This window comes from Cyrtonyx montezumae, unplaced genomic scaffold (assembly GCF_038088225.1).
Source record: "Cyrtonyx montezumae isolate F1298 unplaced genomic scaffold, pur_monq_1.0 scaffold_30, whole genome shotgun sequence".
NCBI lineage: Eukaryota > Metazoa > Chordata > Aves > Galliformes > Odontophoridae > Cyrtonyx > Cyrtonyx montezumae.
In genome coordinates, this window is record NW_027072035.1 from 10547989 (window position 1) to 10572323 (window position 24335).

The 24335-nt window shown below is 39.2% G+C and overlaps 1 protein-coding gene and 1 long non-coding RNA gene across 2 annotated transcripts in view; one reads left to right on the forward strand and one right to left on the reverse strand.

Moving 5' to 3' along the window:
- YTHDC2 (YTH N6-methyladenosine RNA binding protein C2) overlaps positions 1-11756 on the reverse strand; it is a 30811-nt gene extending 19055 nt beyond the window's left edge. The window contains exons 1-13 of the mRNA XM_065744258.1: positions 11682-11756; positions 10145-10247; positions 8293-8449; positions 6676-6783; positions 5919-6067; positions 4693-4828; positions 4219-4345; positions 3139-3204; positions 1670-1848; positions 1397-1493; positions 1224-1308; positions 1039-1119; positions 249-331 (exon numbers count right to left, since the gene is read on the reverse strand). Of these exons, the coding sequence (XP_065600330.1) occupies positions 249-331; positions 1039-1119; positions 1224-1308; positions 1397-1493; positions 1670-1848; positions 3139-3204; positions 4219-4345; positions 4693-4828; positions 5919-6067; positions 6676-6783; positions 8293-8449; positions 10145-10195 (1319 nt within the window). The 5' untranslated portion in view covers positions 10196-10247; positions 11682-11756. The remainder of the gene's footprint in view (positions 1-248; positions 332-1038; positions 1120-1223; positions 1309-1396; positions 1494-1669; positions 1849-3138; positions 3205-4218; positions 4346-4692; positions 4829-5918; positions 6068-6675; positions 6784-8292; positions 8450-10144; positions 10248-11681) is intronic.
- LOC136053533 (uncharacterized) overlaps positions 1-24335 on the forward strand; it is a 229227-nt gene that overhangs the window by 173434 nt on the left and 31458 nt on the right. The gene's annotated exons all lie outside the window — the stretch shown is intronic.

The following is a 24335-nucleotide window of genomic DNA, read 5'->3' on the forward strand; positions in this document are numbered from 1 at the left end:
AATATTTTCAAAGAGAGAAAACAAACCTACCATAAGGCTTTGGGAAATTCCCAGATCACATTTCTGTTGGGAAGTTAGTCTAAGGAAGTATATGCCAATCTTTGCTTTTTCCGCAAAGAATCAGTACTGGACATTGTCAAACACTATACCAGAGTAGAGTAATTACAATATCCAGCACTTCTCCTCTTACGTTTTGTACTTTATCTCATGTACAGGCTGCTGGATGTTTGCAAGTATGAAGTATTTACCTCCCCCTTCTCTGCATAGCACTGGCTTTTGAAATCCACACAGTTTTTAACACTGTAACACAACTCAGTGCATCAAAAGACTTCTAGAAAAGAAAAGCGAGGAAATAAAAACAAGATTTAGTAGGGTACATGGAAGAAGAAATACTAATGACTTAGATCATCAACAGATGCTCTCTTAAAAATAATACTAAACAACAATACCTCCTAGCAAAAACTTATGTTCAGGTACTTTGTTGTAGGTGAATTTATGCTACCTCTTCAGCAATATCTTTGTGCTACACAGTTTTCTAAATCAGAAACTTTCTAGGTTAAGTCAATAAATGATGAGTTGCAATTAGCACTATCAAAGAAAGCAAAAAATACGTTATTACACACAATTAAGCTTTGCTTATTTCCTCACTTGGAAATCATGTCCTTGCCTTCCTACATCAGTCCAGATACATAAAACAACATAGGGAACTCCCAGTATTTTCTAACTCTCCAGAAGTTGAGGGCCTAAAGTAATGGACTTTTTTAAAAATACAAACAGAAATGCAGAGTTAATTTCATATTCTGCAATGGCTTTTCCAATGTTTCTATACAGCTGGCTGTCATAAAACATTTTTTTTCATCTTTATGATTTGTCATAAAGGGCTATTGAAACTTTTTAGCAAGTTTTGTTACTTTACATATACCAGGTTTTCAGATTGCTAATAAAAAATGACTACTACTCAAAAATTTCAGCTTTGTGTTAGTATTATAAAATAATCTTAGAAGTTTACTTCCCGAAGAAAGTTTAGCCCAGTCATACCTCTTTCATCTTTCCCGAATCAATAACAAATACAACATCACTGATTGTTATACTGGTTTCTGCAACATTAGTGGAAAGAATCTGCAAGTAAAAAAAAAAACAACACAAACACAAACCAACACTATAGTAACTGCAAAAGGAAAGACTACACTGATTAATATCTGAAGAAGTCATCCGATACTTACTATTTTGCGGATGCCAGGTGGAGTTTTAAGCACACTCTCCTGATCCAGAGTCTGCATATTTGAATGAAGCGCGAACACTTGGTATCTAATATAAAGCAAAGAGTAATTTTTAAATGTATTTAAAGGAAAAAAAATAAAAACCTTAAGACAATCACTGAAACTAGAAGTTTTACCTGTGGGCATTACCAACAAATCTCTCGTTATCAAAAGTAATACAGTTCCTCAACCTAATAATTTCATCATATCCAGGAAGAAATATTAAAATTGCTCCTAAAAAAGAAAATTAATTTACAACATTAAACCAGACACTCACTTCAAATATACAAAAGTACAACTTAGTACCACGCATACTACTACCCAGAAAGTCTTCCTTTTTTGGTAAAACTGAAAAAAACAATCAGAAGTTGAATCTTCAGCAATATGGGGGACTGCGTACATATACCTACCCTCATCAGAACTATTGCATATATCATAAAGTAAGTGCATAATCAAGTCCAGATCCACCTCTTCATCATCCAAACTGTACTGATAAGCTTTCAACAATTCTTGGTCCTTTGCTCCAAGGTCATTATCACTTGTTAGGACCAGGGAACTCCCAGTCAGATTTCCAAATTCCACTGAAGCACTACAACATACAAGTCCATCCAGAGTTAAGGTTGTTTCCTTCAGGTTTATATTCAGCTATCATTTCAAGTTTAGATCAAAACTATGAAAATTACGTGAAACCAAATTTTAAGTCCGAACTGCAGTAGAATATCAAATTCACAATATTATTCATTTGAGCTGTTAACTTCCCTGCACTCCATCAAAACATGACCACAAGCAAAACTGAGAAAAACATGAAATATACATTAAGAGTACTTCCCAAACACTTCCCTACCATCAGTTCTTGAATGCCCTGGCTGTATGTTACTTCTACAGAGTTACTTTAATGTAGGTATATACTGAATCAAGAACACAAAAGAAAACACTATAGATTTGCACTACTTTCATTTCAGATGACTATTTTGAAAACACAGAACAGAATCAGTATCTCCTGCATATACAAGGGCTGCTCCAAAAGAAAAGCCTCCAATTTTATTATGTTGGCCAGTGTCATCAGAGGCATATGTCGGTAGTACAGCAGCAGAGGTTGAACATCACCATCAATATTCCATTATATTCTGCTGCTGCATAGCAGATGGCAGAAGAAAGAAAGTCTTGATGGCAGAAGTCAGACGGCAGAAGAAAGAAAGACAAAATGGCACCTGATCCAAGGTTGTGATACTGAATTATTTGGTGAAGAAAAACTGGCACCCACTGGCTTGCTGAACATTGATGAAAATCAAACAGTGGGTGTTTACAGTAAAGTGAGGCAGTCGGTGGTGCATTTCAGCAGTGGCTATAGTGATGTAAAAAGTAAATAAATAAAAAAAGAGCCAGGTTCTGGATAACCATTCATAGCCACCACACCTCAAAAAGAGGAGTATCTTGATCAGCCCATTCACATGAACCAGCTAATAATGGTTATTATGCAGAAAGAATAGTGCTTTTGTAGCTAAGAACTTGCTCTATCAGACAGTGTTTTTGAGCTCTTCCTATCTCTATTCCATATTCCCATTTCTATTCCACAGAAATAAGTAGGAGGCATTTCTTTCAGTGTGACCTATATAAGTTACCATGGCCACATCCTGACTAGATTCAGAAATCTCTGACATAGGGCAACAAATGCTAATGATAGAAAAAGGTTCGTACACCACATTTATCATAGGAGCTGTATAGAAAAAAAAATCACTATAATGTTGAACATATATATATTTTTAAAATACACTTCCAAATTGTTCTAACTAAAAATCATTCTGACTAAAAGGTGGCAAGACACAGATGTCCACATAGCATGCTAAACAACTGTTTTAGAAAAGCAGTCACAGCTTACCCATAAGATTCCAACAGGTCAACAACCTCTGTCTGTCCAAAGTGCTTAGCCCAGTCTAAAGCCATCCTGAAAGAATTGCATAATAGTCTTTACTATTTATCTCTTCAAAAGATATGGAAGGTCAGCACCTCATGCAAGATGACAGATGACACACTGCACTGTTCTATCATTACCATTTAAGTAGTGCCATTACTGCTAGATCTCAATCTTCCCAAATGCAAAAAAAAAAAAGTAATAAATAGCTACATGATTTTTAAATGGCTGCAAATCTTTACCAAGTATGAACACTACCTCTTCACAGCAGTACATGCAAACACACCAAGAGGAAGAAGAATGCATCATTCCTTCAAAAAACAATGCACACACCTAAGCCGTGCCTTTTTTAGGTTCATTTATTAACTCCTTTAAATCATCTTGAGAATTCATGCTCCAGATGTTTTTCTCCAAAACATGTGAAGATGCTGAGCTTTTTAATACTTTACAAGAACCACTCTCTTCACAAAGCAAAGCATTCTGCTTTCCTTTCAAACTGCATTACCTCTCTGGTTCTCCAAATAACAGACACCTGGAATCCTAACTCTTATCCTTCCACACTACACATTATGATTTACAGTAGCTCCCTGTTTTCCCAAGATAAACTCATGGTCAAAAAAATCTGAACTTTTAGATATTAACAGGGATTTTCATACATGCTATGACATACCTGCAGCCATACATTGCAAAGACCTTCACCCCACAGTATATCATTTAAAAGTCTGCACAGTTCACTGTCATATAGATTTGAATAATCAAGCATTTATAGTCTAAGTCTTTCAAGAAAGATCCTCATCTTTTCCTAATCATACATTACATCAGCATCCTTGAAAGTAGAAGCATACAACCAATTTTTAAGACTGCTTGAGAATTAATGTAGAATTCATGGAAAATAATCTGATGAAATAAATTCTAAATTACTTGGACTATTAAAACTTGCTACCTCCTACAGCATTCTGATAAATCAGGAAATTAATTCTGTTACATCTCCCAAGTTCTCATTTTTATACTTGGAAATAAGTTTCTCAAAATCTGTTTTTATTTTACCAGCCATTGGGTGATTTGCAGTGGATGTTTGCTCCCATACGGATCAGTTGCTCTACTTGACTTGTAAAGCCTCTCCCTGAAGCAATCATTAGTGCAGTTGCACTGGTTTCACTATGCCTATAATCAACTGAGAAGCAAAACACATCAGCAAAAACTAAATACACATTTTTTTAATCTAAACAAAACACAAATATGCCTTCAAAATCTTGACCAACAAAATTTTGTTTCTTCACCTAACAGTCAATTCACATGAACGTATAATGTCTGTAAAATAGCATTAACCTCTCTGTCAATACTTCCCAACAAGAACAGTAACAAGTACTCAATTCATTAACTATTCAACATACTGACTGTTCAAAAAGGCAAACATAAGAAATAGAAATTAACACTTAAAAAAAAAGATAGAAAGTCATAGAAAAATCACTTTGTGATTTCTTTTTTCCTTATGTAACAAGATGAACAAAAGCAACTTACCACTGACGTTTTTGGTTAAAATTAAATGGAACACCTGAGCAAAGGAATCAGTATCTTTATGCAACCAGATGTTAGAGAGACACAAATCCATTTCTTCTATTAGCCATGGTTCAGGACAACCTGAATCTTTTTCAACCTGAAGAGAAAAAAAGAACAAGATTAAAACGATGAATCTCTTCAAGAAGTTCTTTTGCCTTCATTCTCACAGATGAGGTACTAAGAAATCTAGTTTTTAAACAACTAGAAATACAGAATTAAGTTATCAGTTAATGCATTTATGGTACCTTCACTCGAGCATGTCGACTGCATCACTCAGCTTTGTGCCACCCACCCACAAACTTGCTGAAATGCGCTTAACATTAACATACATGGTTACAAATAATACCAGCCCCAATACAGGCCCCTGAGGGTCAGTACTCATCACTGGTCTGCACCTGAAGGTCAAGTCACTGACTGTAACTATCTGAATTCAATAATCCAGACAATCCCTATTCTGAGCATCCAATTAATCCACTTCACATACCCATGATTCACCCTCATGCCCTTAGAGAATACATGCTGACTGACGCTAGTAATCTGTTTTTCATATGCTATAGCAGTTTACAGAAGGATATGTTCTATGATCTTATCAGGCACAGGAGTGGCCTGTGGTTCCACACACCTTTCTTCTTTATCTTTTTAATAATGGGAGTTATGTTTCCTCTTGTCCAGTCACAGAATCACCAAGTTTGGAAAAGACCTGTAAGATCATCCAAGTCCAACCACTCATCCATCACCAATAGTTCTCACTAAACCATGTCTCTCAACACAGTGTCCAAATGTACCCTGAACACCTCCAGGGTCGGTGCTTCCACCATCTCCTCCCTGGACAGGTCAGTCAGTGCCTGACCACTCTTTCAGAGTAGCAGTATTTCCTAACATCCAGCCTGAATCTCCCCAGGCACAGCTTGAAGCCATTCCCTCTAGTCCTATCACTACCCACATGAGAGAAAAGGCTGAGTCACTGAGAACTTCACAAGACTGTCATGGCATGTCAAAGATGATGCTCAGCAATTTCCAGTTTCCTCAGTACCTTCACATGCACCTTACCAGATACCACAGACCTGTGCACACGCAGAATTCTTAGATGGTCTCAAACCATCTTTTCCCAATATCTTTAGAAAACAGTTTTTAAAAGGTTAACTACATAAATCTGTAACATTTCTTCCAACAAAGGAAAAGCTTACCAGATTATCAAATACTGTTTCACCGCTGCTACCCAGCACATTATTTTCTTCAGATACACTTGCAACAGACTTTTTTCTCCTTGACTGTGGGCTGCTGCTGTTTTCCCCAGCAGAGCACCACTCAGTAAGAGCACTTCGCTGTTCTTCTTCTAGAAGGTGTAAAATATTTTCAGAACAGTCTTATGATCACTTTAATCATCTACTGCTTTCAGTTACAAAAATAGTTACTTCAAATCACAAGTTTACCTATAGCATTTTATTTTACTGAATCAAGAAGTTGGTACCAGTCCAATATAAATTCTGTAAGGGCACACGAAGTGCATGACTGCAAATGTCTGCTCTAAGAGCACAGTAAGAAGCACCATCCAGGTGCTACTAACAGGAACTGTTTCTGTGCAAGATGTACAAAATCCTGCACTGTTTAATGGCTGCAATTTAATCTGTATCTCTATGTCAACACATCGTATCATCTTGTTCTGTATTTTTTCCATGGAGGCAACACACAGAATAACATCCAAATCTATGCCATGATATTAACAAAATGTTTATCAACTGAAAACAAAAAGCATGCCTTTTTTTTTTTTTTTTTTTTTAAATCGATCGACTTCAATAACGTGAACGTTACAAGTTTAAAGGTACTTGTCATTATCATGTCTCACTTATCATTCCAGATTTTAAATACAGAATCATCCTATTTAGTTGTTCAAATACTCAGTGAGCCTCATTGCCCACTCTCACAACCAAGAAGTATACCAACCTCGCTGTTTCTCCTTCATGTATTTTACCATCTTTTTGTTTATATATCCAGTGCTTCGTAAAATGTCCTCCAAAAACATCTCTTTAACTTCAAATGGTCTTCCTTTTACTGCAAGCACAGACAACTCTCGACGTGTTAAGATATCCCCTAGTTCCACTGACAATTCTTAATTAAGAAATGACTTTTGTAAATATAAAAAAAAATAAATTAAAAAGTTAAAAGAAAATAGTTCAAGGAATTACCTTCCTTAAAAAAATCTTGTAAGAATATCTGAGAGTATGCCTTCTCAAGACTGCTGAGCCACAAAACAAAAACATGATTTAAAAGGGAAATGTCAGTTATGCACATTGTTTATCATAAACCTCTTCAATGTTACCTACGCATTATGGGAAGAACTCCAATGTTTGACAGTCTATACATTAAAGTCTTATCAAAATGAGAAAGTAGTATTTTTGTTTAAAGAATCCACTGTGTAAGACTGCCACCTGGATTACAAACATAACATAATACTGTTAATGCAATACTCCACAAGAAGTTTGCCATTTTGTATAAAAATGCTCTGCTCAAGACGAGTACATGAGATGAACTGAGTTTCTTCACTTACTTCAGGCCTACTCTGCCAAATAAGGACTGACAAGCCAGAAACTGCAAATGGTCTTTATCTCCTAAGAATCTATTCAAATTTCTTTTTCAATATCACTGTTTTCTAAATCATTCTAACAGATGTGACAGAATCTTTTTTCACAGGAATAAAAATTATCTAGATTTCTGGTCCCTAAAGTAGACATTTGTTATAGATGAGTTTAAACTACCCCGAGCCTCCCTCTTCTTTAGGAAAAATTACTTATATATACTGACGTGTAATACTTAAGACATCATTGCTGAAAAGTCAAAAGAAGCAGGTCACTCATGTAGGAGACCTGCAAGCCAGAAATGTGGGGAAAAAAAAAAAAGAAAACAACCACAAAAAAAATCTACACCTTATGTTTGTTAAAGATCAGTCAAATCAATTATTAAAATAAAGGTAACTTCTAATACTTGAATGAAATCTAACTATAAATTATTAAGCCTGAACATAAAATATCACATCTTTTCTCAAATTTTACCTGGATTAACAGTTGACAATTTCCTTTGAAAAATAATCACATAATTAAAATATGAAAAAAGCAAACTGCCTGAGTCTGTATTTCTGAAACGACTAAGTACAATCACCAGTGTTTTATCCAGTAACAAACAGCAACCTCTGAGGCCTGAAAAACTAACACTTACTAGAATTAGTTAATGTTTATCACTCTCTTGCAGACCCGAAGGTCTTAAGGTACTGATTTTCTCATATTGGAATTCAGTACATTAATAACTTCTTTTCTTGAGCTCAATATCAGGAGACAAGGCACTTAAAAAGTTTCTAGCAACAGAACACATCATTCTCAAATAGTTACAAACATGTCAAAAAAAAAGAAAAAAAAGAAAAAACCCTACAACTGTAAAATTAAAATAAGCAACAAGAACAAGCATTTTTCTAATTTCCACGCAGTGTTCACATCACCCTGATCAGATTAAGTGGTATTTACAGTGGTATACAGGTATACTCTAATTTAAGAGTTCACAAATACTTACTGTGTATCACTGGGCAACTTCCAAAATACTGAATAAAGAGATCTGTATCGAGAGCAGCACTAGAAATGATCAGCTTTAAATCAGTGTAGTTTTGCAATATATCTCTCAGTTTTATTAACAAGAAATCACTCAGTCTATCCCTCTCATGTACTTCATCCTAAAACAAGAGGAAAAAAGAAACCAACAGATAAACATTCACAAATATGAACTTTTTCAAAACTAAAAACTTATTTTTTCATAGATACACTGAAGATGCATTAAAACACAGAATTCCAACTTACCTTAACTAAGCACTTTGAAAAAAAAGAAAAAAGTATTCACATAAAAAACTTCTGAAGTTTCAGAAAGATACTAGAGCAGTCTGTGCTGTTAACAGATAAGGAATGAGATAACTTGACTTCAGAGGCTGACTGATCCTAGATGATCTTCAAGGTCTCTCCCAACCAAAACCATCCTATGATTCTAAGAAGTACATTTCTGAAATTTCTAATTCTTTGAACAATTATAATCTCCAAGATATTGACAGGAACCACAGTTTCCACAAATCTTATTTTAATAAACTCTTCAGAGTTGAAGCACTTAAAGGAATATATAATATCACATGATAAAATAAATTTAGTTCCTTAGGTCCATTAAGTCATGTACAAAGCTTAACATCAGTTAAAGCATATGAAAGATTGAAGCAATTATTTATTTGGTGTTTTGTTTCCTTTCACATTATGAATTTATCAAGCAGGAAGCCAAACACTTTTTAAGGTTGTCATGGTTTTGCAATTTCTATTCTATTATTGATATTCAACATCGTGGCATTGTGTGGTGTGTTGGGAGTTGAGGAGTTGGTACTCCAGCTCCGTGGATCATCTATGGTTATGGATATGCCTGTCTCAGAAGAGAAGAACTCCATTCCCCAGAGGACTTTGCGATGCTTTGCGTTCTTACGTGTTTCCGCTCAGAGGGAAAGATAAAAACTGTCTGCGGTCATGGGACACTCTCTTTCCTTTGGGATGGACTCAGCAGTGGGTGCTCGCTGCCGTCCGCCTTCAGCATTAGCGTAAGGCCTTCGGTTTATCGGACACTCTCTCTTGCTCATTTTATTTGATTTATTAGCTCTAATTCCAATTATATTCTATTATATTGTGTTATTCTGCTTTCCGATGTCTTATTTAGTAAATTAGCTTTCCTCCTCAGATTGTTGCCACTGTTTTGTTTCTAGGCCCATCTCCCTTTTCCCTTTCTCCCTTCCTCTTTCCTGGGGCGTGAGTCCTCCGCACCAATTGCTGCAGAACCAGGCCGAAACTGCCCACAAACCGCTGACAAAGGCGAAAGCAAGAACATGGAATATTCTTACACTTCTCAGCAAACGGGCGAGCTCTTAGAATTATTTTGATTTTTATGTTTTCAGCAGTGGAAAAATTTTTCAAGGTGATTATATACTCTAGTTCCACCGTGTTCTTAGTCTCCATGACAGGAATTAGACTACTTATTTTGAAAGCCTTTGTGCTAACAAGTGGACTGTTACGCTGGTCCTACAAAAGTAAGTACATGATATAAGAAATTCTGACAGACTCACAATGAATCATATACACATATGCCTAAAGCTTCCCTGCTTTTGGACAAAAAAAGAAACACCTGAGGAAATGTCTACACCTCTGTCCTTCACAACTGCTTCGTCATCCCAGAATGTAATGCTATCACAAGCATAAATATAATTTTACCAGAGTACACATTCAAAGAGTAAAAACTCAGTAAGTAAGGAAAAAATGTTTTTCCAGATGCAGCCCAAACAAAAATACTTCATATGCTTAGTTAGTTAAGAAAACAAACTTCACAAGAAATACAGCAGAATTCTTACCACAATAACATGTGTTACTGTTGATAGAGCACTCTCTCCTGCCATCAGCATGTGAAGTAGTATGTCATTAGTGCAAAACGTTAACAGTGTCCTTGGAGAAGTCCTATTGAACAGTTCGTAAAGGTACGTCAGACTTGCACTATTCAGATGCATTTTACCTTCTCATTGCTTAAGAAAAACTAAAGGATTGAAGAGCTACCCACCAGAACTAGAATCAGATTATAGTTATCTCACCAAGTAATTCAACCATACTGTATGTCTTTATACTACCTTTACTGGCAGAGAACACCTACAGAATTCCAGTGCTTATATTCCAACACTTCAGAAACTGAATTCATGTTTAAATAAATATATCAGCAATTAAAAATCTTTGAGAGCCTCAGTATGGAAGACTCTCAGAGATTACTTTACAGAAATAGTTTTCAGTTTCTCAGCATGTACTTGGGACAGTATTATTTGCACGTGCCTAAAATCAGTTGATCCTTTCCAAATGCATCAATTTTTCCTTGAAGAGTTTCACAATATGTTAAAAGCTACTGTTTTAGAAACCGTGGGAATTAGATGTGCAAGTAGAATCAGTTATTGCCACTACCTTCTCCAGTACTGACAGTTCTCAAAACTTCTTTATTATCATATTCCACAGTTCTTTTCCTGAAAGCACACGTATCACACACTTTCCAAGTTTAGAATTCATCCCTCCTTTCAAAAATTCTCTTACTTCCTACTGAATTTTTAAGGCACATATCCAAGATGGATTACTCTTCAGTAGCCTCTTCTGGAAATCAGGACTGCTATCTAACACTCAGTAAGATCAAAACAATGTGACACTTGTATTATTGGGGTTTTTTTAATTATTATTTTATTTTATTCTTTTAAACCAGTGTCGTAAACACTGATCTCTCTCTCAAGAACCTTATTTACTCCTTCTTTAGGAAGACTTTCCACACTGCCTCCAATAGCTCTATCTTGATCCGGCCCATAGTTCGTTCTTATTCAGCTACCGTGATACTCCCTACTCTAGCTCTTTAGAGCTCTTATTAGGCTTCAAAGCTTTCATAGACATACTCAAATTCTTCTTTATTTTCATTACCTGTGTGTTATCTTCATTCATATATGCAACAGAGCCAGACATACCCTTTGTGTTAACAGCTGCTACAAACTGTCACCATAAAGTTCCTGTTAAAGCACTCTAGTTCCCTTAAATATTGTAAAAGCTTATGGAACTTTTCAATCTATGAGTGGGGAGAAAAAAGGAGAGGAAAACGTATAGTTGATCTGAAAACAATACAAGAGATTTCTCTCTCCCCACAAGTAGAAATCAAATGAATATGCCTCTGACTCATTTACAGAAGAAAGCATACTATTTTATACTGCAACTTGTGGAAGAAAATCTGTCACCTGCAAATATTCAATTGCCTGAAGCAACATATCCTACCTATAATTTATCCCGTTTTCTATGTTGTAAACCCCAAAATCCTGTAGCTTTAACATACATACGAACACAAGATCAGCTGCCTTAACAATATGTTGTTAGTACCTGCTTTCTAATCGGATCTGATAACCAACAATCTGGCCAACCTGTTCTCTTCTTTCTGCTGCCACTCTTTCAGCCATGGCAATAACTGCCAAATGTCTTGGCTGGGCGCAAAATATACGACAGGGAATTCCATTTTTGTAACAGTCATCAAGAATGAACTGAGGAATCTGTGAGAAAAAAAAAAGTTTCTGAGTACTTGGTAGTCTGATGAAGTTATAGGTGTTTGTTAATTTTAAAACAGCAAAGCAACTTAATTCTATCTCAATATTATACAGATTGCAAAACTTTCATTTCACAATATTCTACTCCTGACAATAAAACAAAAACTAGCTTTAGAAGAAAAAAAAACCAACAAACACAATAATAGCTCCACTATATTAAATACTTCAAATTATTTTAATTAAAAGCTAGTATTAATCAGAAGATTATGCAGAATCTTTTACATTTTTTAATAAGTATCTGCTGGCTTTGTGTATTAATTGCTTCTTCACATTTGAAATACATCACCTTACTATATAGGGAATCAAAAGTCTAAAAATTAGCATCATGAAAACCCTTGTTACATAAACATTTTCTAAGATCACATTAATTTCATATAAACACTAACATCTTTTACTTTTCTTATTAAAAAACATACTTGAGTAGTTTTTCCTGATCCAGTCTCTCCTATAATGAGAGCAACTTTATTTTCCTTTATTATTTTGATAATTTCCTCCTCCTTTTCAAAAACAGGCAATGATTGCCTAAAAGAGTCATACTCTGACTTCCCCCTTTCCAGTGGGACTTGAGGAATACCATAGCCAAGCTGTCCAAAACTCTCCACTGCTTCTTTGTTTTCTGTAGAGAACACATGACAATTTACCTATAGGTACAAAGGAATTGCTACAAAATTAAGTAATTAAAGCATCATTTAACTATCACACACAAAAATGAACATTCCTGACTTGGTATTTACCCCCTACAGATAAACAGGTGAACCCATCATATATTCAAAAGAAACATTCATAGTAGTGCTCTGTTATGCTGTTTGAAATAAGTATTGTTCAAAGGAATTACTACTTCCCAACATATTATGAACAAAACCAGACTTCCCCATTGCACTACTCTGAGTTAAAAAAAAAAAAAAAGCCCTAAAAGAGAAACAAAAGGAGAAACAGAAAGTAAAAAAAAGCCAAACAACAACAAAAGAAAAAAACACTGGTTTATTTTCTTGTCTTTTGACCACATTTACACATCCACAGTTTGCCTAGAAATATTCACTGTAGAGTTTTAAACAGAACTCAAGATATCTCAAACTGGAAAATGAGAGTTTTCTCAGTACAGCTATGGGGGATCCTGGATCTTGTTCAATGCCTTTTATTAATGTTCTGGATAAAGTGATAAAACACACTCTTAGCAAGTCTGATGATGCAAAGCTTCATACGGCTTACACGCCAGAAGGCTGTGCTGACCTGGACATGCTGGAAAGTTGGGCAGAAAGGAACCTTAAGCTCAACATAGGCAAGTGTGGAGTCCTGTACCTGGGGAAGCACGACTGTATGCACCAGTACAAGTCAGGAGCATAAATGCTGGAAAGAAGATCTGCAGAGGACAGGGATGTGTCCTGGTGGACAAGTCAACCATAAGCCAGTAGATTGTCCCTGTGGCCAACAAGGCCAATGGTGTCACAGGGTGGATTAAAAAGTGGGGTGCTTTACAAGCAGTGTTAGACTACATGACCTCCAGAGCTCCCTTTCAACTCCTTAAAATTCTGTTAAGAGTTAAGGAAAAAAAAAAGCCAAAACTTTACTGTGATTCATATCTGCTCTTTCACACTGTCCTTCATCTTCTATTACCTCATCTCAGAAGGTCTTATTTTACATGATGTTCTAGTCTGTAAGACTGACGTAGACCCCTAGGTCTATACAGCACAATACCACATACTAGAAAGCAAGGGTTAAGTATTCAGAGAAGCTGCAAGCCTTCGGAACTATTTCAAAGTCAGGCACACAAATGCTATTCTAAAATCCCTTTCTTTTTTTAAGAATGAAAAGTTTGTTGCAAATTCAATGACATATACATAACGCGATTAACAGGTGTATATATTTAATTTCAAGAAGTACTGCCTTACCAAGAGAGACATAGCCTAATAGTTTAAAAGACCTAAAAACCTGAAGAAGTAATCTACTGGAGAATTGAAACCATATGAAGAGAACTAGAAAAGGAAGCACTCAGAGTGTGAACCGTCATGAACCTGAAATACTCAGTGAAAACAAGAACACTGGTAGAAATGTTTCCTGTGCAATGCACCAATCTTTCTGCATGGAAACACAAGGAAACCTTTATACCAAACAGTTAAGGCAACATCTTATTCAAAGCATTACATTTAAGCAAATAGTGCATCACAAGTATGTCTTCAAATGAACTCTTTCATGCTCTGGAAATCAAGAAGTCTGGACAGTAAGCTCTGAGGGATCATGCCTACTGCTAAAAGATGAAAGAAACAGAAACCTCGTATTTTATCAAGAACATGTATTTCTATAAGCAGAACAAACAGCCTTATATTCTCACAGTGTTCTTACAGTGACCTTGACAAGCATCTTTCTCTTCAGCACCACCTTACAGGATATGTTGAATCTCCCCCATATGAAAAATGTCCTTTCAAGTAGATTTATGTTGAACTAGCTATATTCAGATGTAACCTGGCATAGGCAAGACAAAAATACGAGCGGTATGAATGCCTAAGTTACACTTCCTTGTGAAACCAGTTTGAAAACATGCTATAATAAGAATTAAAGATGAAAAAAAATTAGCAGCTTCATCTGGGCTGGAAGCTCACCAGCTGGTAGTCAAAGTGAGGTGGAAATCAGTACGGTTGGGTTGGTGTTTGTTATCTTCTGTGGTTTTCTTTCCTAAGCAGTATTGATACTCAAACACAGCACATACCAGTTTCAATAATACACGCATTTCTTCGCTGAGTCCTTGGCAGAAGTTCTATTTGTTCTCTCTTTGTGAGAGGTAACCTATAAATTAAATTGCAAATAGCCTGTTTCGTTCTGGAAGTCAAACAACAAGTCATCTCTGAATGAATTACTTCCGATCCATCCTTTTTCCTGACAGTTAGGTATCGTTTTGATCCTTTTCTGAAAGAGAAAAAAATATGTAAGTAATTTATTCACCTCTATGTAAAGATCTTCGACTACAAGTGTTTCAAAACAGCTGTCAGATTAGTACCAAGTAAAACATGATGAACAGAAATTTCCAAACAGTATCTTCTGCATTACGACACATCTAAGAGAAGGGTTCCCAGTATGCAACATCAGAACTACTCACTACTACCATAAGTCAGTGCACCATACTGCAATTGGGATACCTATGCGCAGCACAACCTCACAGCCTCCATAACATAGCACTGTTCTCACTTTCTCTTAAATGCTGAACACTATATTCACTTTCTATAGGATAGCAAGCCCCATCAATCACTGTATCGATCAATACTGAGAGGTATCACACAGAACTGATTTACAGAAGCATGTAAGAGACTTAGAGGTTAAAAATAAAATCACTGAGCAGAGAGCAACAAGCAGCCTTAAACACATTCAGAAAAACATTTTTTTTAAGTAACTTAACATCCAGTAAATATAAAAGGCATCTGCAGTGGTTTCACACTGATGGCAAGTTAAAGCTCACCACTCTCTTCCTCTCTCAATCTAAATTGCTCTCACTCTCCATACTCAAAAGAACAAGAGGGATATTTAATTAGAAGAAAAGCCAAGAGAGAAAACACACATCCTCTACTTTACATCAGCAAGCCATGTCTGGCCACATCTTGGACAGCAGGGCCTTAATATGCACTGCAAGCCCTCCCCAAAAACCCCTCCATGTCCTGTTGACCTCTTTGCACCCCCTGCTACCCCCCCTCAGCCTGCAGGCTTTGGGCACACTGGAGAGAGACTGTGAGCTGCCAGAACAGCCCAGCAGCAGCACAGGCCAATCCTGTGCCAGCCACAACATGAGGAGCAGAGCACAACATGGCTGTGGCAAACAGTAACTCCATCCTCACCAGTGTAACCTCCATACGTAACCCCATGCCATTCCTCTCATGTTCAGGAATATGTATGTCTAGTCTTCTAGCTTGCCTGGGCTGCACTGAGAGAAGAGGATTGTTCTGTGCCTTTTTTATTACACACACTATTTTCATTAAAACAAAAAAGAGTAACAGAAACATGAAACTAGTTTTGAAATTATTTCTAATTTGAAACAGGTATTAAGCTTAAGCTTTTGAAATATACAGTTTTCTTCCTTGTATTTCACTTGTGTTTTAGATGTACATTCACATAAAGTATCTGCTACATAAACAATTCAGCAAATTTACTAATTCTGAGAAGTGAATAAACGCAGGTATGTGTGCCCACTGTTAATCCACCCTCAGTACGACTGGATTAGCAAACTGACACACGCTTGTTTAGGTGATTATTACTGCCCCCACGTGGTCAGGGACAGCAGAAAGAGACATCAAATACATATCACAAAACTAAATAAAAACGTATTACAAATTATTTCACACTTTTTGTGAGCCTCTTGAAAATTACAGAAGCTGTCAGCACTGCACAAGTACTCCAGATACTTCTGCAGTGAACATCTTAACTTATTTCATGAAATAACACAAGTTTAATTTGAATAATTAAATAAGAAAATTTACATATCTGCTTAATAAGAAAATGTGCATCTTCACAGCCATGCAGAAACACAGGTAGGCAGGCTGAAATCTGAAATCACTGAGTTTCATTCGCTAACTGGCACAATCACATACAGCACACAACACACAGAGATTTCAATTCAGCTGAGTGTTTGTGGCAGTACAAGCAGTCAGCACTGCACTGCGCCCTCACCTCACAGCATTCCACTGTCTCCTGCAGTCTGCAGCTGAGCTATGTGCAACCAACTCACAGAACCATAGAATCACCAAGGTTGGGAAAGACCTCCAAAATCATTCAGTCCAACCACCTACCTATCACCAGTATTTCCCACTAAGTCATGTCCTTCAATACAACACTTAAATGTCTCTTGACCACCTCCAAAACCAGTGACTCCACCACCTCCATGGGCAGCACAATCCAGCACCTGACCACTTTTTCAGGGAAGTTGTTTTCCTAACATCCAAACTGAAACTACCTGGCACAATTTGAGGCTACTCCCTCTACTCCTATCACTGGTTACGTGAGAGAAGAGGCCAAACTCCACCTCACCACAATCTCCCTTCAGGCAGTTGTAGGGAATGACAACATCTCCCTTGAGCCTCCCCTTCTCCGGACTGCACAATTCCAGCTCTCTCAGACTTTCCTCTTAAGACTTATACTCCAGATCCCTCACCAGCCTCAATGCCCTTCTCTGAAGATGTTCCAGTGCCTCCTTGTCTTTCTTGTAGCAAGGGGCTCAAAACTGAACACAAGGCGTAGCCTCACCAGTGCTGGTTACAGGGGGACAATCACTTCCCTGCTCCCGCTGACATCCTGCTGACATCCTGATACAAGCCAGGACGCCATTGGTTTTCTTCATCACCTGGACATACTGCTGGCTCATGTTCAGCCAAGCATCAACCAGTACCCCCAGATCTGTTACCTCCTCAGAGCCTTCCAGCCACTCTGCCCCAACCCTGTAGCGCTGCCTGCAGGACCCAGCACTTGATCTACATCCCACAAACTTCAGCCCAGCTCTCCAGCCTATCCAGATCCCTCTGTAGGGCCTTCCTACTCCCAGGCAGATCAACACTCACACCCTATCTGGTGTTACCTGCAAACATACTGAGGGTGCATTCAATGCCCTCATCCACGTCAACAACAAAGACACCAAATAGGACACATCCCAGTACCAACCCCTAGGGAACACCACTCATGACCGGTTGTCAGCTGGATTTAACTCCGTTTACCACGCTCTGAGCCCGGCCATCCAGACAGTTCTTTACCCAGTAGAGTGTACCTGCCCATGTTCTCCACAAGAATACTGAGGGAAGAAGAATACCATATAAAACACTTCGCTGAAGCCTAGGCAAACTACATCAACAGCTTTTCTCTCACTCACCAAGTGGGTCACTCAATCATAAAAGGAGATCAGATCAGACAAAGATATGCCTTTCATGAACCCAAGATGGATAGGCCTGATCTCTCAGCTGTCCCACACATGGCATACAATCTGCTCCATCTCCTTTCCTGGCACTGAGTCACACTAAATGGTCTGATCCTCCTTGCAGCACTTCTTGTACATGAGAGTCACGCTGGCAAGCTTCCAGTCCTCTGGGACCAATTTGGTTGACCAGGAACACTGACAGATGATGGAAAGCAGCTTGGCAATCACCTCTGTCAGCTCCCTCAGGTGGATCCCATCCAGCCTCATGGACTTTCAATAGTCCAGGTAGAATAGCTGGTCTCTAACTAGCCACCTGAATTGTGGAGAATTTATTCTGTTCCTCAACAGAGACTTTCAGGTCAGAGAGTGCAGTACCATGTGGATAACTGTTCTGACTTATACAAAGATAAAAAGAAGAGATTAAGAACCTCAATCCTTTCCTTACCCTCACATTCCCTTCTGCATCCAGTAAAGGACAGATATTTCTCCTTAGCCCTCCTCAATGTATCTGTAAAGAAGTTGTTTTGTTCTCTTTCACCCCAATGGCAAATATGAGTTCAAGCTGGGATTTCACCTTTCTAGTTTTCTCCCTGCACATCCTAACAACTTCTTTGTACTCTCCCAGAGTTGCCCTTCCCTTCTTCCACAGGAGGCAGACTCTTTTTTTCTCCTGGAGCCTCAGGAAAAGTCTTCCTCCCCGCTGGCTCATCTTGCAGCCTGTTCCTGCTCACTTATGACTTCCTTCTCCAGGATCAACCAGCCTGCCCGGAACTCCTTTGTCCTTTGGGACTGAATCCCAAGGATCCTCCCTACCAGTGACCTGAACAGTCCAAAGCCCATCCTCTGGAAGTCCAAGAATGAGCCTACATGCTTGAGGAGCTGCAGCCTAGGAAAGGCTACACAGGATCAGCTTAGTAAGGATGGCAACCCAATGGGAGGGACCCCGTATGAAGCAGCAGTGAGCAACCATGAAGTAGTAGCAGAGGCAAAGCAGCCTTTATTCTCTATTCATGATTTGCTTGTGGTGAAAAGGAAGAATTGAGACCAACACTGAAGTTGAGTCTGGGAAGACTGAGGTAAGGGAAAACAACTTCTAGTTTTAGTTCTCACTGCCTCACTGTCTTACTAATTAGCAATAAATTAATCTTCCAAAAGTTAAGTCTGTTCAACCTGACATAACTCCAAGAATCAGCATTTTGTACTCCTTGAAGAAGGATCATGCAACACCACAAAAGCAAGTAACGGCCAACAATACCATGGTTTCACAACAGTTTGCACACATGGACGTCAGATATGCTATTCTACCTACACAGGTTCTTCCTGTATCTTTCCCTTTTCTATTGCTTTTCTGCCTTAACTTCTCTAGCAATTAGATTTTCAGCTTTTACATATAAACTCATGGAGTCAACAAATATCAATTCGTTTCAAAGGATCACAGAGGACAAAAGGAGAGGGAACAAAAAAAAAAAACACACTCTAACGTCTTCCTATGAGCCTCTTCTTCTATTTTGGAGGACTGTTCTATGCTGCATTTTATCTAAAACGTAGTCTGGCTCTATTCAAAACTCTGAAGACACAGAGCAGCCCCTGGGTGAAGGCATTATGGACTCGTGAAATCTGCAATACAGTAACAGGACAAGGCACCCCAAAGAAAGCACGCCATGAGTTTCGTTAACTTTGTACTCTGTCTAAGATATTTACTGCATACTTCCTTCCAGACTTACTACTTCCTATATAATGGAGGATACACCAGATTACAGGTAGCATCGTATAGCTAAGTTTCCACACATTTGCTGCAAGCAAAAGCAGATGCCAACTCACCCTTTACTTTCTGATATCAAACCAAATGACTGACACAGTCGGTGAGCGAAGGCTCTGTGGTTAGAAGTGAAACACGAAGGGAATGACACCTCTGCAAAGATAAGGAGGAAAACAAACACGTGCTACTCAAAGTCACAAGCTCCCGGAGCCCCTCGTGTTTTCGTCCCCCAGCGGAGAGCCCGCTCTCTACCTCCCCCCGCCTCCAACCACCCACCCCCACTTCCCACCGCAGCACCGCGGCAGATGGGCACGACGTAAAGGATCCCCACAGCCCTGTGTCCTGGGCCCGCGCCCCGCGGCCACCCCCTGCCCTGCAGCTGCCCCACCTTGGTCATCGCTACACAAAAATCGCTCCAGGGCCAGATTCAACGCGATCTCGAAGTGCTCTTCGACACAGACGCCCTTCGGCGGCTTGCGGCGGCAGCGGCCCGTGGTAGAGTAGGGAACGACGGACGGGAAAGCAGGCGTGGAAAAGGAAGCGGCGGAGGGGAAAGCGGAGGCGGAGGAGCGGGCGTCAGGCTGCTGCGCGAATTCGCTGCTGTTAAAGAACATGGCCTGCGGAGACGAGCCTGGGAGACGCTAGGAGCCGACGCGAGCACGACGACGGTGGAAAAATGGCACGCAGCGCCGCCGGCCGCCGATACGCCGCCAGCGCGGGTGGAGCCGTTACGTTGGTGCGCGAGGCGGGAAGCGCCCGAGCAGCTGTTCCGCCCCCCAGCTTGAGCGCGGGAGCTGCGCGTCCTGTCAGTGCTGTGTCTCTTTTCTGTCCCTGAGGACCCTCCCTCAGACCGTGCAAAGGCCGCTGGTGGCTTTTGGCTGGGCCCCTGGAGGCGCCCAACGTGCACTAGCACTGCGAGCTTGTTGACGGGGAGAGCAGAATGTCTGAGGTGCTCCTTCAGGAGTAAAGGTGCACTGGTATGTGGTGCGGGGGATGTGTTACCAAGGGCTGTCAGCACCGATACTTCTCTGAAACTGAGCAACGCAATCTATCTTGTTAAAATGGGAAAGAAGTGTTTCCCCTCATCCTATCACTAATGCTCTTCTAAAAAAAGTCCCTCCCCAGCATTCCTGTAGACCCCCTTGTCATGGCTTTTTTACCCCTTCAGTTCAGGGTATCAGTGGCTTTCACTGGAAAGCCACTGCAAGGTGCCCCCAGTGCCTCTACTCAGAAGAACCTGTACACTCCAGCCCCTCCATCACTTCAGTGCCAGCCCTGCACCTCTCCTGCCCGCTTCTTCCGAATCAGTCATCAGACTCATCCCACCAGATTTCACCTCAATGCTGTCATGGCTCTGGGTCTGAGCCAAGGCTTTTAGCTCTTCTTGCTTGTTCCTCTTGCTGTGTGCATCGGTGTTGGAGCATTTCAGATGTGCTTCGCTGTACCCAGCACCTTGTGGAGCAGGCTGAAGGAACTCACTAGCAGATATTCCCTCTGATTATGATGAGTCATCCCATAGTTTGTAACTACGGGGCCAGGTTTTATCTCTTTCCCTCTTCAAATCTAGTTTAAAGCCCTCTTGATCAGTCCTGCTAACTCCAGTACAAAAATCCTTTTCCCTTTCTGAGAAAGGTGCATTCCAGCAGACCTGGTGTCATGTAGACCTTCCCATGATCAGGAAACTGTGAGTTGTCCCATCAAATTCATCTCTCTCCAACTAAGGGCTAAGGATGTGTCTTGGGACCTTGTCAAAGGCCTTGCAGAAGCCCAAGTAAATTACAACAGTTGTTCTTCCCTTCTCTGCTCCATTGTAGAAGGGTACAAGATTGGTCAGCTATGATCTGGCCTTGGTGAAGCTATGCTGCTTGTCACAGAATAACTCCTCATCTTGGCAGAGCATCCAGGAGCACCAGTTCCATGATCTTCCCAGGCACAGAGGTGATGCTTACCAGCCTGTTGCTTCTTGGGTCTTCTTATCTACCCTTTCTAAAAATGTTTCTCTTTTTCCACTCAGCAGGGTCTTCACCTGACAGCCATGACTTCTCTAAAGGTCTTGGAAATAATTACCATTATTGGTCTTTCCTTCCACTGGTAAGCAATGGGGAAAAAGGCAGGGGGAGATGGAAGCAATCACCTAAAGTTATTACCTAAAATGCTATCAAAGAAACATGGTGCAATGAATCACAGAACTGGAATACTATGACTGCAAGCTACAAGCTTTTTAGAATGGATAGACAGGGCAAGAGGGGTGAGGAAGTTTCCGTCTATCTTAAGAAGTGGACGGACTACAAAGAGCTGCCTCTGAGAAACACCCACAAACAGGCTAACAGCTTGTGGGTAAAAACTAGGGAAATAAATCTGCATTTTAAGGAGTGCAGCTTGAATTCAGAGCTATTGTAGTTATGTTGGTGGCATTACGCTAGAGTTTAATTTGTCTCCATGTGTTTAAGACCTGAATTCATAAAAAGTTAGTGAAATAAAGGAAACCTTAACTCAGTGAACTAATAGTGTCCCAACACATTGTGAAGATGAGTGGAGTGCTGGTGCACTGAGCATGATTTAGACTATCTCCTTGTTTTCATTATAAATATGCCTAAAAAAATGCAGGCAGTTATTCTCCCCAGAATTCTGATACAAACTGGAGTCAGGATTTAGGTTACAAAATCTACTGAACACAGTAGACTACAGCAAAGCAGGATAAAGACTTTACTGATAGCTGATTATATTTAGGTGGTTGATACCTGAGTACATGAAAATAGATTGAAAACATAACTGTGCCTTAAGCTCAAATCCTGTGCATACTGGACTCTTCCTCAAAAACAGCAAATGCGCTTCTGAAACCACTAAAAATGTTTGTGGACTACCCTGAGGCTGCCCTCCAGCTCTGGCCTGCATGCAAGCAGCAACTCTGGACAGGGTGAGCAGGGCATACTCACTGGAGCTGGGGGTACTCAAACATGTCTGTATCAGTGTGTCACAGGGTGTGCCTGGCAACCTACCTAGGGACAGAAGGTACAAGCATGTGGTGAAATGCATCGTGCTTACTGGTACTTAGGAGGCTGATTTTTCACAGCAGCAGAGGTGCAGCATACAGCATGCATTCTCAGAAGCACAATCTTCCCTTCATTAATGAACATGTGCATCTGCAGGGTGAGAATAATTATTATATGAGATTTAACAGTCTTGAATTTTGGTTGGTTTTTTAGTGAGAATTTAACATATTTTTTATTATGATTATCTTCAATAAATCATTGTGAATTTTGAAGGCACAAAATCAAATGTGTTGTAAATGGTTTCCATTCAAGAGGTAGCTAGAACAGAGAAGTCAAATTAAGTATCAAAGCAGATGATAAAGGGATTCTTGAGGGGTGGGGAGAAAAATAAATAAATAAATAAATTTGTTATGACTTGTGTGTGAATACGTGTATGTTATTTATTTATGCATACATTAAGTGTGTAATGCTTCATCTGTTTTACCATATAAGAAAAGGAGCCCAGTGCCACATAGATATCACCACTGTTTTCACCTCTGTAGTTTATCTCTGTATAGGCTAGGAGACACAGTAACTGCAAAGTGTAGTTTTGACAGTCTCCCTTCACTTTAGAAGTAATCTGTCATTTTATCATACTTGCTTCTCCATGAATATTACTCACTGAGCAATGTGATCCAAGACACAGGGCCACCTTTCCATTATGTTTTCTCCTCTCAGGCTTGTAAGAAAGGATCTTTACAGAAAGGTCTGTGCCTATGAGAGAAGGAAATGCTCATCTGGATTCAGGTAGCTTTTCACCCAGGCTGGCATCCTAGCTTGACCTTACACCAATACTAAATGTAGACACAACACTTTTTAAAATGTTATTCTGTCTAGGTTCTTAAACATGGAAGTTTATATATTTTCCTTATTATACTTAAAAATAAACAAACAACAACAACAACAAATATTAGCTGTGGATTCTCTTAAAATTAAAATTATGAACTTTTAAGACTTTTTTTTTTTAAATCTCCTTCCACAGTTAGCCTCAGAAATAAGTTCTGGATAGTGCTTAGAAAAAGCAAATATTCCTCAAATAAGAATTATTTCCTTCTAAACCATATGTCTGAATGCCTGTTAATTTATTTTGTGTTGTTTGTTTTTAATGGGACTCACTGAGGAAGCAGATCTTTATGCTAAAACCCATCTGCATGCTCAAACAAAATTATGCCTTCTCATTTTGCCCTCCTCAGAAGCACTTCTATTATGTAGCAGTATCTGCTGTCTTGTTTTCACTAGTCTGAACATCCTCTCTCTATTCAACTGCAAAATAAAGTTATTGCTTACGCGCTATATGTATGTTTTGTGTCACAATAGTTACAGTCTTTCTCTGTTATATATATATTTAAATATTAGTGGTTAGTATTGTTAAGACATCTCTCTTGAAAGAAATGATGCCAGGATTGCTGGTGATCTAATATCAGCCTATAAGCTCAAGCTAGTGAAAGAGAAAAGGATTTAAATCCTTTATTAGAAAAAATGGCTGTCAACGGTTTATGGGCAGGTTCGGCCCGGTTCCGTGACAATTGGTGCAGGGGACCCACGGACCCATGCCCCAGGAAAGAGGAAGGGGGAAAGGGAAAAGGGAAAAGGGAGATGGGCCTAGAAACAAAAGAGTGGCAACGATCTGAGGAGGAAAGCTAATTTACTAAATAAGACATCGGAAAGCAGAATAACACAATATAATACAATATAATAGGAATTAAAGCTAATAAATCAAATAAAATGAGCAAGAGAGAGTGTCCGATAAACCGAAGG